The 12,879-nt window shown below is 44.1% G+C and overlaps 1 protein-coding gene across 1 annotated transcript in view; it reads right to left on the bottom strand.

The window, feature by feature from the left end:
- Positions 1–2,098: 2,098 nt before the first annotated feature.
- The window catches only part of NRF1 (nuclear respiratory factor 1), an 89,669-nt gene continuing 78,888 nt past the window's right edge, over positions 2,099–12,879 (bottom strand). Inside the window, exon 10 of the mRNA XM_065884004.1 lies at positions 2,099–2,262. Within this exon, the coding sequence (XP_065740076.1) occupies positions 2,099–2,262 (164 nt within the window). The remainder of the gene's footprint in view (positions 2,263–12,879) is intronic.

Below are 12,879 nucleotides of genomic sequence, written 5' to 3'. Positions count from 1 at the left end.
GGCTCCACAGCACCAAGGAGCACAGTTCAAAGATCACTGAGCTTGAGTAAAAGCACCTTTGCCTTTTACAAAGCAGAACAAGCCTCCCCGAAAGAGAATTCCTAAGAGGCTAAGTGTTCCTACAGAGATGAACAGTTCCACTTCCTGTTGCCACTTTGTTACTATTTATTGAATGAGGCAGTAATAGACAGAATGGAAAACGACACAGAATCCATGCTCTGCTACTGGGGTCTTGCTTTTCTTCTTCTTCTTCTTGGCAATTTCTCAAACTATTAGGAGGTTATTTCACCACAAAGGAACACGGACTTTAAAGCCCCTGGACAGTTTCACAACGACGATAAAAAATAATAATTAAAAAAATAACAAATTGTAGAACTAGGGCTGTTTTATGTAAATTTCCCCTCCCTCCCCCCATTACGTACAGAAAAAAACATACAAAGAACATTGGATAGTTTTATATAAAACAAGCAAATACAAGAATCTGAAACTTTTCTCAAAGGCTGAGCAAGATGTGAAGAATCTTTTAATGTCGCATTAAAAGAAAAAAAAACACATTAAATACACTATCACACATGGGGGGCCCGGGAGGAGGGAGGAAGAGTTGTCCCTGTACTCAAGGAGCAGAGATTTGGCCTGTCAAAAAGTCAGGTGAATTTAGCCGCTGGAGACTTGGGGCTTGCAGCTGAGAAATCCCAGAATTTAGTTACAAGAACACCCAGACCAATCAACACGTGTGAGAAGGAAGCTGTGCGGGGACCCAGGTCCAGCAGGTTGCACCTGGGAAAACTGCAGGGTTCCTTCTGAAACAGGGCCTGATCCAGGAGTGCAGAAAGCACCCTCAGCCCTCTCTCTCTAACTTCCCCCAGCGTGACGGCCAACCTTCCACGAGCCAGGTGCCCCCGTCAGTTTCAGTCTCCTCTGTTAAGCTACAGAAAGTTACAGGAAAGGAAAAAATTGCTCCCACTGGTGTAACCTGGTCTTTGAAGATTTTTCTCTCCCTCCTTCCTTTCCCCTTCCAACCCCTCCCACCCCCCCCATTCTCTCCCCGCCACGCACACACTCACAAGCACACTTAACACGCACGCACTCCTCAAACCCTTAATACTTCTGTTACCTTCAATTCATATACACGACCAATTCAGGACTGACCTTAAAACCAAAGCGACATGTTAATAGTCATGAGATCAAGAAGGTTTCCTCGGGAGGGGAGGAGATGGGAGGCTGAGGAAAACCCTCTCATCCCTGCCTGGGAGTTTTAAGGACATTCACTTGCCCGTGGCAAGGTCAGCACCTGGGCCAGCCCGAGGAGCGTCCCAGCTGCCAGACCACGAGGCCCTGGACCCTGCAAGCACAGTTTCTGGACCTCACCCCATTCTGGAACATCCTTCCTCAGGCAAGTCCAGCAGGGAGAGTTCTGGGTGGCCACTGGGAGGCAGCTTTGGTGAAGGGCATGGTCACCTCTGCCTGAGTTTGTCAGTAGCTCAACGCATGACCCTGGTATGAACAAAAACCGGTGGCTGTGTCTGGCCACGTACCCAACACCCACTAAACTGGGTGAATTATTTTTTCCACAGCTCACCTTGATCTCATACAGATAATTCCATGCGGGTTTCATACGTACATACATACATATATATATATATATGTGTATATATATATATATATATATATATATACACACACACACACACACACACGTATACATACACACATATACATACACACACATATATATACTTTATATATATATGTAAATGCGTATATCCATATGTACACATATACATATATTCACACTCACACATACACACACAGAACTATACACACGTTTTCGCAGAAAGAAGTCCTTGCCACAATTTGGCTTTTTGGGGACAGTGAAATTGACAACGCAGTATCTTGTTCCACCAATCCCAGAAAATCAAGAGTGGTGCTTTAAAAAAATGCAATTCCAAAATCCGCTGCCTTTCTTCCTTTTTAAAAAAAAGGTTAACAAAACTTTTCTTCCAAAGTCGAGAGACTTAATTTCATTTGATTGCACCTCTGCAAACGTGTAAAAAATTTTGAAGTAGACTAGAAAACGATGCCATGATATGGCTGCATGTCACTGTTCCAACGTCACCACCTCCACAGCCTGGCCGTCCATGGTGACTGCGCTGTCCGATATCCTGGTGGTCACAGGGGCCATGGCCACCTGCACCGGCCCATTGCCCTGGGCGAGGCTGGTTACCACAGTCTGGTACATGCTCACAGGGATCTGGACCAGTCCTGGGGAGACAAGGGGAGACCGTTGGTGGGGATTGGGTGCGGCTTCCCAGATGCTGGCTGGACAGGGCAATGAGCTCCAGCCCTCAGAGTATCACTGTCTGCAGCCTCAGGTAACTGCACACCCACTGTCCAGGCACGAATACAACCCTTTTCTCACCCCATTTTAATTCTTTAAAACAGACTAACAGGAAAGAAAATTTGGAGAAATTGTAGAAACATGCCTCAGAACAGGGCCTCCCCAACTTGCCAAGAGATGACCCTGCCTGCCGGCCTACCTTCAACTTTAGGAAGCATACACAGGCCCATCAGGTGTGAATTCTCCTCTCAACAAGTCCATCTCTTCTGACTGCCTTCTTCTCCAGGAAAGGCCACCATTAATTTTCTCTGATATTCTGCTACACTGACTTCTTCAACCCTCTGGCTGCCTATGCTCAAGTTTCTCTCAGCTTGAAAAAACTTCTCCCTCAATCCTTTCCTGTCTTCTGGCCATTATCCCTCTCCTCAGAGTCAGCTTATTTAAAAAAGAAAAAAAAAAAAAAAGCCTAGGTAATTAGTTTTCTGATATTAGATTTCATAGACCAGTAAAATTTTTAAATACGTTCTGGGGTCAACTTTAAAAAAAAAAAGACCTCCAACTACCTCCTAATATCACTATTATTTTAGAAAGGAGGGTTTAACAGAAAGAAAGGAGGAAGCAAATAATTTCAGAAAAGGGCAGTCCTCCCTAAGAAAGGAAAGTTGATAATTTTATATAACATTAAAAAAAAGATTTCCAATTAAATAAGACAGAATAAATGCACATATAAAATTCCTCTTCCTTCTAAAATAAAAATTATAGTGAAGGAGGAAAAAAAGATATAAATGAGGGATGTCAACATATTTCTGGAAGATGCAAAGCAAACGTAAAGGGGTTCTGACTTATCAGAGAAGGGGAAGCTGCAACTCCTGTGTCCCAGAGAGCTCAGGACATGGAGGCTCAGCCACTGCAGAACGAGAGGAAGAAGCCAAAAACAGGCGTTAGCTGACAGCTTGTATTCAACTGACTGGACCAGCGGGTCCCACCAACCCCAACACCCAGACCTTTGTTGACAGGGCATCTGAAGTTCACCCACTGTATTGAGAAACTGACCCGGGGAGGCTGCAGGGAAGACCTATGGTGACATCTGGTGGGTGGGGAGGTGAGGGGAGGGGGTGCGGAGACAATGAAAAACCTCGCTTGCGGCCCTAATATTTACCACCCCAAGGCCTACAGGCCACCCAGCTCTGCCCTGCATACCCCGACTATCAGTGTTTCAGTGTTTCACTCCTAGGGAACACAGAGGGAACAGAGACGATGTGGGGAGCAGAAAAAACAAAAACGAATGCTCCCAAACTCTAATATCTTCAGAGAGAAAAGGCTTGTATCATAAAAGTGGATAGCTTTATTAAAAAGGAATGAGAGAAAAGTCTTCAAAAATCAAATAGATGAAATCCATGCCACAGAAAGATCAGAAGGTTAAGTCAAGGAAATCTAGAGAGCAGGAAAGGTTAAAAGATGGAAAGCAGGAGACCTTAAGAGGTCCAAGCTCTGATAAAACAGAATTCCAGAGACCAGAAAAAACAGAAGGTAGGAAATTATCAGACACATTGTAAGTAAATTTCAAGAACTGAAAAATATGAGTTTCAGATTGAATAGGCCCACTAGGTGCCCAGCAGGACAGATGAAAAAAGATCCAGACGCTAAGACACAGCTTTGCAAAATTTCACACCACCAGGCATAAAGCAAAGCTCCCAAAAGATCTGAGAAAAAAAAAAAAAATCGTCATATACAAAGAACTGGAAATCATAATATTGTGGGACTTCTCAAAAGCAAGCCTGGAGGCTAGAAGATGATGGAGCAATGTTTTCAAATGTCTGAGAGAAAATGCTTTCAGCCTAGAATTCTCTCTCCAGACTATGAAGTGACACCCAGGTCAGTTAAGCGTGGGGGCAGAATAAACACATCTGCAGACTTGTACGGGCTCTAAAAATTGGCCCGCCACACACACTTTCTTTGGAAGCTCTGAAGGATGTGCCCTACAGAAACGAGAGAGAAAACTTAAGAAATAAGTGGCCGTGGGGTCTAGGAGACAGAGAATCCACTGTAGGGAGCGTGGGGGCAGCAGGAGGGCCCAGGAAGGGGGCTGTGCAGCACGTCTGAGAGGACAGAGGGGAAGTGGCATGAGCTCGTGGGATAAAGTACCTCGAGGGGTCTTCCAGAATTGGGTAGAACCGGTGATTACTCCTTAAAAAGTAGAAGAAAAAAAAAAGCAAGGATTAACCATACCCACTCGTCTTGGCAGTGAACAATTTTTACGTTTATAAAATTTTATGTTTCTAACAATATAAACATAGAAACTGAGTTATCAAAAATTGATAACAAATAACGTCTCAACTCAAGACTATTGTTTAGAGCAATAAAGATACATACCAGAAAAAAGCATGAAGTGTTGCCCTTGGGGTACAAATATTTTTTTTTAAAGGCTTTTAGTCCTTTTTGTCATTTAAAACTATATATCACTTTGATGAAAATAAAAAATTAAAAAAATTTTAACAGAATATTTCCTAATGCAAAAAAAAATCAAACATAAAATAAAAACGTTATTTTACAATGTCAAATTGTATCTAATTGTTTTCTAGGAGTAAATGTTGCCAGTTTAGAAATAAGTATTCGATGATGCAACCTGAAATGGGGCTTGAGGTTCTGCTTTGTCGACATTTTTGGAAATCCAGGCTCACCCTGGTGTGTGTTAATGGAAATGCAAGGCATGGCCCACCATCCTCACACTTGAGATGCTGGGACCTAAAAGGAGGAAGGAGGCCAGCTCAAGCAGGCTGAGGGGCCACACATTGGCTTCAGAAGGCTGTCGGGTTCAATTTCTTTCATCTAGCCCTTTGCAAATGGCTCTTACATGTCTCTAATCAATTCCTCTTTCCGTTCACCCCTTCCTGCCACCTGTTATGTTTCTATAACTCGTCATTCCCCAACCTCAAATTTTCAAATCCCCTGATGTTAAAAAGGTTCCCAAAGCCTATAATAAAGTTCAAATGTTGGGTATGGTATTCAGAACCGCTTGTGATTTGTCCAGTCTCATTTCCCTTACTCCCTGTGCTCTGGGTATCACCCTGGACTATTCTCAGTTCCCCAACATATTGGTCACATTCCTTTCTCTGGGCCTTTGCTCAAGTTGTTCACTACCTAGAATTCCCTTACTGCCCACTCCTTCCCCTTTAAAACCCTCCTCTTGGAAGCCTATCCCAGCCCTAGTCAATACTGATAGCAGCCTCCTTGGGGTTCTCAATAACCACTCGACAGTGGGGTATAATCTGGCTTGGCCCAGTTAATGTATGTAGACAGGCCTTCCCACTAGACTGAAGGCTCCTTCAAGGCCAGGCTTGGCTCTGGTTCATGTTCTATTCCCCACAGTATGAGGTACAAGGTGTGCCAAACACTGGCATCAACACGGCCTCAAGGGCAGCAGGCCAAGGGACTCTATTGTTGGCCTCAACCAACGTGCAGCTGGGCTCTACTCCCCAGTGTCTAGACTCCAGGCATGGGCCTGAGTGTATCTGAAGACCAAATGACCCCCTTCCATCACCCCAGTGTACCTTGATCATCTTCACTTTCATCCTCTCTTCTGGTCAAAACAGAAAAAGTTAGTGAAATAACCCAAAATGCCCTGTGGCAAAACCAGGACACCTCCAAAGAACCCACATGTTAGTAAACAGCAACCAAAACCAGAAGCAAAGATCAGTCTCATTTCACTGTTGTTGCTTCTGGGCTTGATTCAGTTCCAAAAGCTCTAAGCTTGGGGAACAAGTTACATACTTTACAAATACAGTGAATACTATGGGTGGGGAGCTTCTTCCTGACTATGAGCGACCGTCCTGGGTTAGTGATGGGGTGGAGAGAACCTTGAAGAACTGTGAGACTTAAATCTCTTCCACCCTGGCTTACAATGTGTTTGGGTTACCTAGGGTGTGGGTCCATGCCCAACACTGTTGTTAAAACACTTTTTAGTATCGTGGAAGATCTTCCCCAAAATAAAATGGAGAAAGGTTCAAATGCAAAAATACAAATTGGCTGACACTGCTATAACCAGAATGATCTTTTGAACACAAACTGATCTTGTTGCACTCTTTTACAATTCTTCAGTGGTTTCCAATGGCCTGTGGGATGTAAAGTCCAGATCCCTTTGCAGGTATTTCAACCCTTCACATCAGCCCCTGTTGCTCAGTTCAGCCTGGTGATCCATGAATCCTCACCCACTGTACCTTCCAGGCAGGTGAACTGTTTGATTGAGGTTCTCTCCACACACACCTCCATGGTGTGCACACACTGTGACTTCTGCCTGGAATGACTGTCCCTGGCTTGTTCCTTGAATGGGCTTCTATTCTTCCTTCAATAGTCAGCTCCAATCTCTCCTCCTCTGTCTTAGCTCCTCTTTCCCCAAGGGCCCACAGCACTTTGCACTGGCATCCATGGAGGCAATGGTCATATTCTGTATCACTGTTTGCATGTCTTATCTCCAAGGAGACTGTAAATTCCTTAAGGGAGAGATGGAGTCTCCATACCTGAGTCCCTAGCGATCAGCAGGTGCTCAGTAAATGTCTTCTACACTCATGAATGAAACCTGCCTGCTGAGATTTCACAGGTGTCCTCGCCTAGGGACTAAATGACTGAAGTGGGTGAGTCTTCAGGTGATCAGGCTGTTTCAGAATGGGAGCTCTCAGTCCAGAGAAAGCAATACGAAAACAACTACACTCAGAGCTCATCCAAATAAAACCATTTTTAAAGATTTCACCTTCTGTCCTTCACCTCACAGTCAGGGAAGGAGTAAATTTGACCTCTACAACTGGGTGATAAAATGACTCCCATACAAAGCTGTCTCGAGAGTGAGTAACTGGTGACAGCGACTACATATCTAAAAAGCTTCTCGCAGGTAGAAATTCCATATACAGGGTCGTTTCGTAACCTCTAATGCCTTGAAATCCCAAGTCCGTTATTTTCTACATGCAGTTTCAGTCTACCTCTACCTTAAATAGGTGCATTACCATCCCATGGACTATTGTGGGGATTTTAGAATCTCTCTCTCTCACACACACAGCCATTCTGACCTGGGATTAGATTAAATCGACTCAGTGTCTCTGACCTAGCAGCCTTTATGTCTGTGGAAAGGGGGAGGGGGCTAGAGGCTTGGAAACCCAGCGTGCACTAAATCGGCCGGCTGCCCTTGGAAGAGAGATGATTAAATGCTGAGGTTCAGTAATCAGGCCAGGATTGTCCCTGCATCTGCTCAGCCTGCCCCTGATTAGCCCTAATCTAGAAGGCGTATGTTAATCTAAGCTTGTATTTGGGGTCATTTTGATTGATTAGGCAACAGGAAGCCCCTCCCATTCTACTTTAAGGACTTGAAGTTCCCCTTCAAGAGAACTTCCTAGTAATAAGACTCTCCTGGCATTTGTGCAACACTTTTCAAAGCCCTCTCACACCCACTGCACATCACTAGATTTCTGCTAAGACTCTGTAGCAGTAGGCAGGGCAGGTATTCTTCGCTTTCACAAATGATAGGCAAGTTCCTTTGGCAGAACTATGGACTTATAAAGGCACGTACTTAACAAAATCCTGAAGATTTTAGTACCCCAATCTCTAATACCCCCATCTTTCAAAGCTATAAGAAACCCTAGAGTTCTTCAGTGTAGAAAATCTAACCCCCCTTTTCTTTAAGTTCAAAAGTAAACAGATAAAAAGTTTAAACAAAACAAAACATGGACTGAGAGAGACTGAGTGACTTTTCCCCCCCTCAAGATGACCGAGTTTGTGGTAAAGTGAAGCATCTGGGAGCCTTTGCACGCACTAGTAAGCCCTTACCATCGAACACTATGTCCAGCAGGGACCCAGAAGGGAGAGGACTACCCACTTTGGGCTCACTGCTGCCTCACCTCTCAGGCTTCTTGGTAAGGTTTACAGAATTGGCCAAAATGGAAAAAGAGGCCAAAAGAGACTCAGGAACTTCAGGTCCCAGCACAAGGATTTCCTTGTCAAATAGCAGTCAGCCCCAAATCCTGGAGGAACTGCTGACTCCAGGACCACATTCCCCTGTAAAAGAAAATGAGACCTGACCCTGCTCTGTTTTTCTACCACTGGGTATCATTCTTGAACCCAAATGGTCAAACACACTCCTCCCACTCTTCTTCCACCTCAACAAGTGGTGATTACATCCTTCCAGTTGCTCAGGCCAGAAACTTGGAAGTCAAGCCATCTTTGACTTCTCATGCAATTCATCAGCAAATCCTGTCAACCCTCCTTTCAAATATAAACCCAGAATTCAACCACCCTGACTGCCACCACCCTGGACAAACTCCTATCCTCTCTTGCCTGGACTACATTTTAGCTTCTCCTGTAATCACCCTGCTTCGGCCCTGGCTCCACTGCACCCTGTTCTCCCCTCCACAGAAGCCAGAGGGATCTTCTAAAACTTCCACACGAGGTGATGGACATGGAGGCACATTCTGAAAATTCAGACATTTGCTTGGCCTTGTTTTCTGCAAAACAGGAGGTCATGAGGTTCTGTAGTGGTCTGTCTCTGATGGTGTCACCAGGGGAGGCTTTGTGGTAGACCATGGGCACCAATGAGAGTAAATTAAAGGTTAGTGTCACAGCCTTGCACACTCTGGATTTATCATTCATGAGCTGATCTACTCTATTCCTGACCCCTCGTGAGGTACTGAGTTTCGTCACTTACCTACCATGTAATGGATCTCTCACACACACACACACACACACACACACACACACACACACACAAACGTATGCGTATAATTGGAAGTTACTTAGGGGAATTAATTCATTTTTCCCAAAACTAACTTCTTTTAGTATTCTGAGATTTGATGAATAAATCTATACAGTACAGTTAGCTAAATCTTCTTGAAATATTGTTTGGCAATGGCCACCCCGCCACCTCTCCCTGCCTTTTTGGCGGCTCTCTACTAAAGGAAAAATAAAGTCCAAATAGCTAATAGATGAGGGATTACACCAACCTTTCCCATAAATACTCTATATTACCCCTTCATCACAACCATATCTGTCCTTTCAGTATACCCTAACCATCACATGTATTTACTCAGGCAGATTCCTCTGGGCTAGAATTATCCCTGCCAACCTAGGTCCTGTTCTTTCAACAATTTCCCTGTCTTTCAGGGGTTCCCCCAGACACAACAGCCCACTAGGTCCTCTCCTTCAGGGGATTTGACTGCCTCACCATTCATTTGGCACCAGATCTGTGCTAACCTGTTTCCAAGTAATTAGTTTTTCCCTATACAAATCTGCTTACTTAGATTGTTGGCAGGACTATGTCTTTGAGTACTGGGCAACCTGAACATAGTAGATGTTAATAATTGAATATGACAATTGATCGTGTTCTTCATGATTTTCAGAAGCTTGATTACATTCTCATTAGCCTTGGCCTCTGCAGCCTGAAGAGGTTTAGAGCCTTTTACTCTGCTCCAGAATGAGTAGGATTTTCTCCACAACATTATTAAGGTAGCACAGCCAAATGCCGTATGGTAGTTCAGGTGCATTTTATGTGAGGGTAAAACAGAAGGTTTTATTTCCATTAAAGGCTTCCCAGGCAGAAAACCTACGTGTGAATCCTGGCTCCTTCACTTACTGGCGTGTGAGCCTCACTTTCCTCATACATAAAATGGTCATTACTAATTTCACAGCGTTGTTGAGAATTAGATGTGCTGACATAGATAAAGTCTGGCACAGTGCCTGGCACACAGTAGGTGTACAATAAATGTCAGCTGCTTTCAAAGATGACTTTGAATAAGAGGTTTGATGAAGTCTGGCTCGGGTCACAGATGTTAGACTAAAGCTCTCAGGAAGCAGAAAGGAAAGCAGAGACAGCACAGATCTCCTTTCAGCAGCGATTTGCTCCTGCCAGGAAGCACATCATTCGCCAAAGGCCTTCAAAGATGTAAAGATTAGAGATAAAAACCATGAAATCAGGGCAGATGGGCTGGCAGGCAGCTTCCTTTCTGAATGCAGCTATGGTCAGAACAGGCACTGGAACTGCACCATGACATATATGAAATAGCTGCTGATTCAGTGCATCAGTAAATAAAAAACCTAGGCTAAACCATTAATCAGTATTAAGAATGTTAAATATATGATCAGGGACAGTATGATATGATATCATCATGCTGATAAACTTCTAAACCCAAAAACTAATAACACAGGCTAGAGCCCAGTAGAGCACAGAGCTGCAGGCCTAGTCAGGGTCACCCAGAACCACAGACTGCCCTCCCCCCACCCCACTCCATGACAAGATAGAGCAGGACAGACGGCCTGAGGAAGAATGGGCCTTTCATTTGCCCTCACAATCTGGGAAACCTTTGGGAATTGTTGTTTGCTGTAACTGAATCTTTCAGCCCAAAGGCCTTCCAAGTTGGTCATGGAAATATCTTTAGCTGGAAGAAAAATATTGATAGTTGTGAGAGAAAAACAGCTAAACAAATAAATTCTCAAATAAACACAACAGTTGGTGGAAACGCAATAATTCTTAAAGCCCAAAGGAAAAATTCACAATGTAACGCCTTCTGTGGCTTATGGACATGAAAGCGAACTGTATGTGTCAATATTAGGAAAATGCCGGCTTAAATGGGGAACCAGAAGACTGTGACTGGAAGGGATCAGAATAAATAAGAAATGAAACCATGTATTGTATTACCTAAGTCACTTCTGCAGTTTTTTTTTTTTTTTTTTTTTTTTTTGCGGTACACAGGCCTCTCACTGCCGCAGCCTCTCCCGTCACGGAGCACAGGCTCCGGACGTGCAGGCCCAGCAGCCATGGCTCACGGGCCCAGCAGCTCCGCGGCATGTGGGGTCTTCCCAGACCGGGGCACGAACCCGTGTCCTCCGCATCGGCAGGCGGACTCTCAACCACTGCGCCACCAGGGAAGCCCCCACTTCTGCAGTTTTTAAAGAGCCATCGAGGGTATCTATAAGTGTGTTTAGGGATGACAGGCAGGAGGGAAGTCCTTTAAAAAATCTTATCTTCAGGTCTGGAAAGAAGTTTACATCAGTGCCTGACATCTCAGGAAAGCCACTATTATATGAAGAAAAATAGGCATGTTGTGTTCTGGTATAGAAATGGGAGAATATGAAGGGAAATCAGGTAAAGAAGCTAGTGCAGTAGGCAGGTGGCAGGCAGATAAAGAGGCTGAGAATAACAAACATGGACCAGATGGAAAGAGGACAGACGAGGGCAAGAAAAGGAAGGTCATGAAAAGAATGTTGATATCAAATGAAAAGGAGCTCCAGGTAACCCTCATAATAGTAAGACAAGGGGGAAACAGAAAAAGCATTTCTCTCCCAGTGGTTCTGTTTCTGTTATATTAGCTGCTTCTGGGACATTTAATCTTCCTTTTCCGTGTTCTTTAAGTCCGTGGCTTTTGAGGGCATTTGAGGGATTTATGGATTAAAATATGTATTACATCTGGCAAGTACTGAATATTCTCATGAAGCCAATAGCAGCCTCACAGGTACCCTGGGGTAATAGGCACTTCTCAGCATCCAAAGTTTTCTCCCCTCTTGCTAGACAATCTCAAGGCTCTCTTGGAAAAACCACTTTCTGGAATAACTTCCATAGCAATGACTCTCTCTGGGTAGGACAGTGTCACTGTGTCCTTAGCCTTGATTTTGCAGACCACCAAGAAAATCCTCTTGCCTGTATCCCATAAGCCAAACGTTAAAAGTGAATTCATTTTTACTTTATTAGTGAATGTATTTCAAAACATATTTTGGAGATATAATTTCACAATTCCCTCTTGAAATTACTGAAGTGCCCAAGAACATTAATGAAATCAGGGTTTAGTGCTTCAGAGTTCAGAATCACCATGGTTTATATCCTGGAGACTGAACTCCCAATGTGAGATTGAACAAGCCGACTCCAAGGCCTGTTGTCTGACCAAGAGGGCTTTAAACTGAAAATGGCAGGAGAGGAAAGTGTTCAGCTAAAGCCTGTGGGACATGTATATGCTAGGGAGGACATCTGATCAGAGATGTACAGAGAAGGGCAGGAGCTATACAGTAAATTTCCAGAGATCACTGGGAAGGGAGGTAGGGAGAACACCCAAAGTCTCCGTTGTGGACAGGGTGTGAGCAATATGTGAAGAGCTGATATCTTTAAACAGGAAATAGAGCCTACATGACAGAAACCTCAGGAGAAAGCTACCAAGCTGTTTAAGAGTTTGCAATAGTCAGGTGTATAAATGAATACGAGGGCCAATCAGGAGTTATCCAGAGTTAAGAATGGAGAGTTATTTATTTTTCTGTTATTATTTTCAATTTTTTTATTATGGAAAATTTCAAATAGGTGCAAAAGGAGAGAGACGAAGGTAAGGACCCCCATCCCCAGCCCCTTGTGCCCAGCATCCGGTCCTTGCCTCCTCTATCTGAACAGGGAAAGATGGAGGCAAAAGGCTTCCAAAGATGCTCTCCTGATTCTTCAAGCCCTCACTTAGCCCAGTCTGTAGAGCACCATTTAGAAAGCAAGCAAACAAACATCACTAGAACTTTCGAAGAGCATGCAAAGG

The sequence above is a fragment of the Phocoena phocoena genome, chromosome 9 (assembly GCF_963924675.1).
Source record: "Phocoena phocoena chromosome 9, mPhoPho1.1, whole genome shotgun sequence".
In the NCBI taxonomy this organism is placed as follows: domain Eukaryota; kingdom Metazoa; phylum Chordata; class Mammalia; order Artiodactyla; family Phocoenidae; genus Phocoena; species Phocoena phocoena.
The sequence above is the reverse complement of the archived record's forward strand: the minus strand, read 5'-3'. Positions and strand labels throughout refer to the sequence as shown.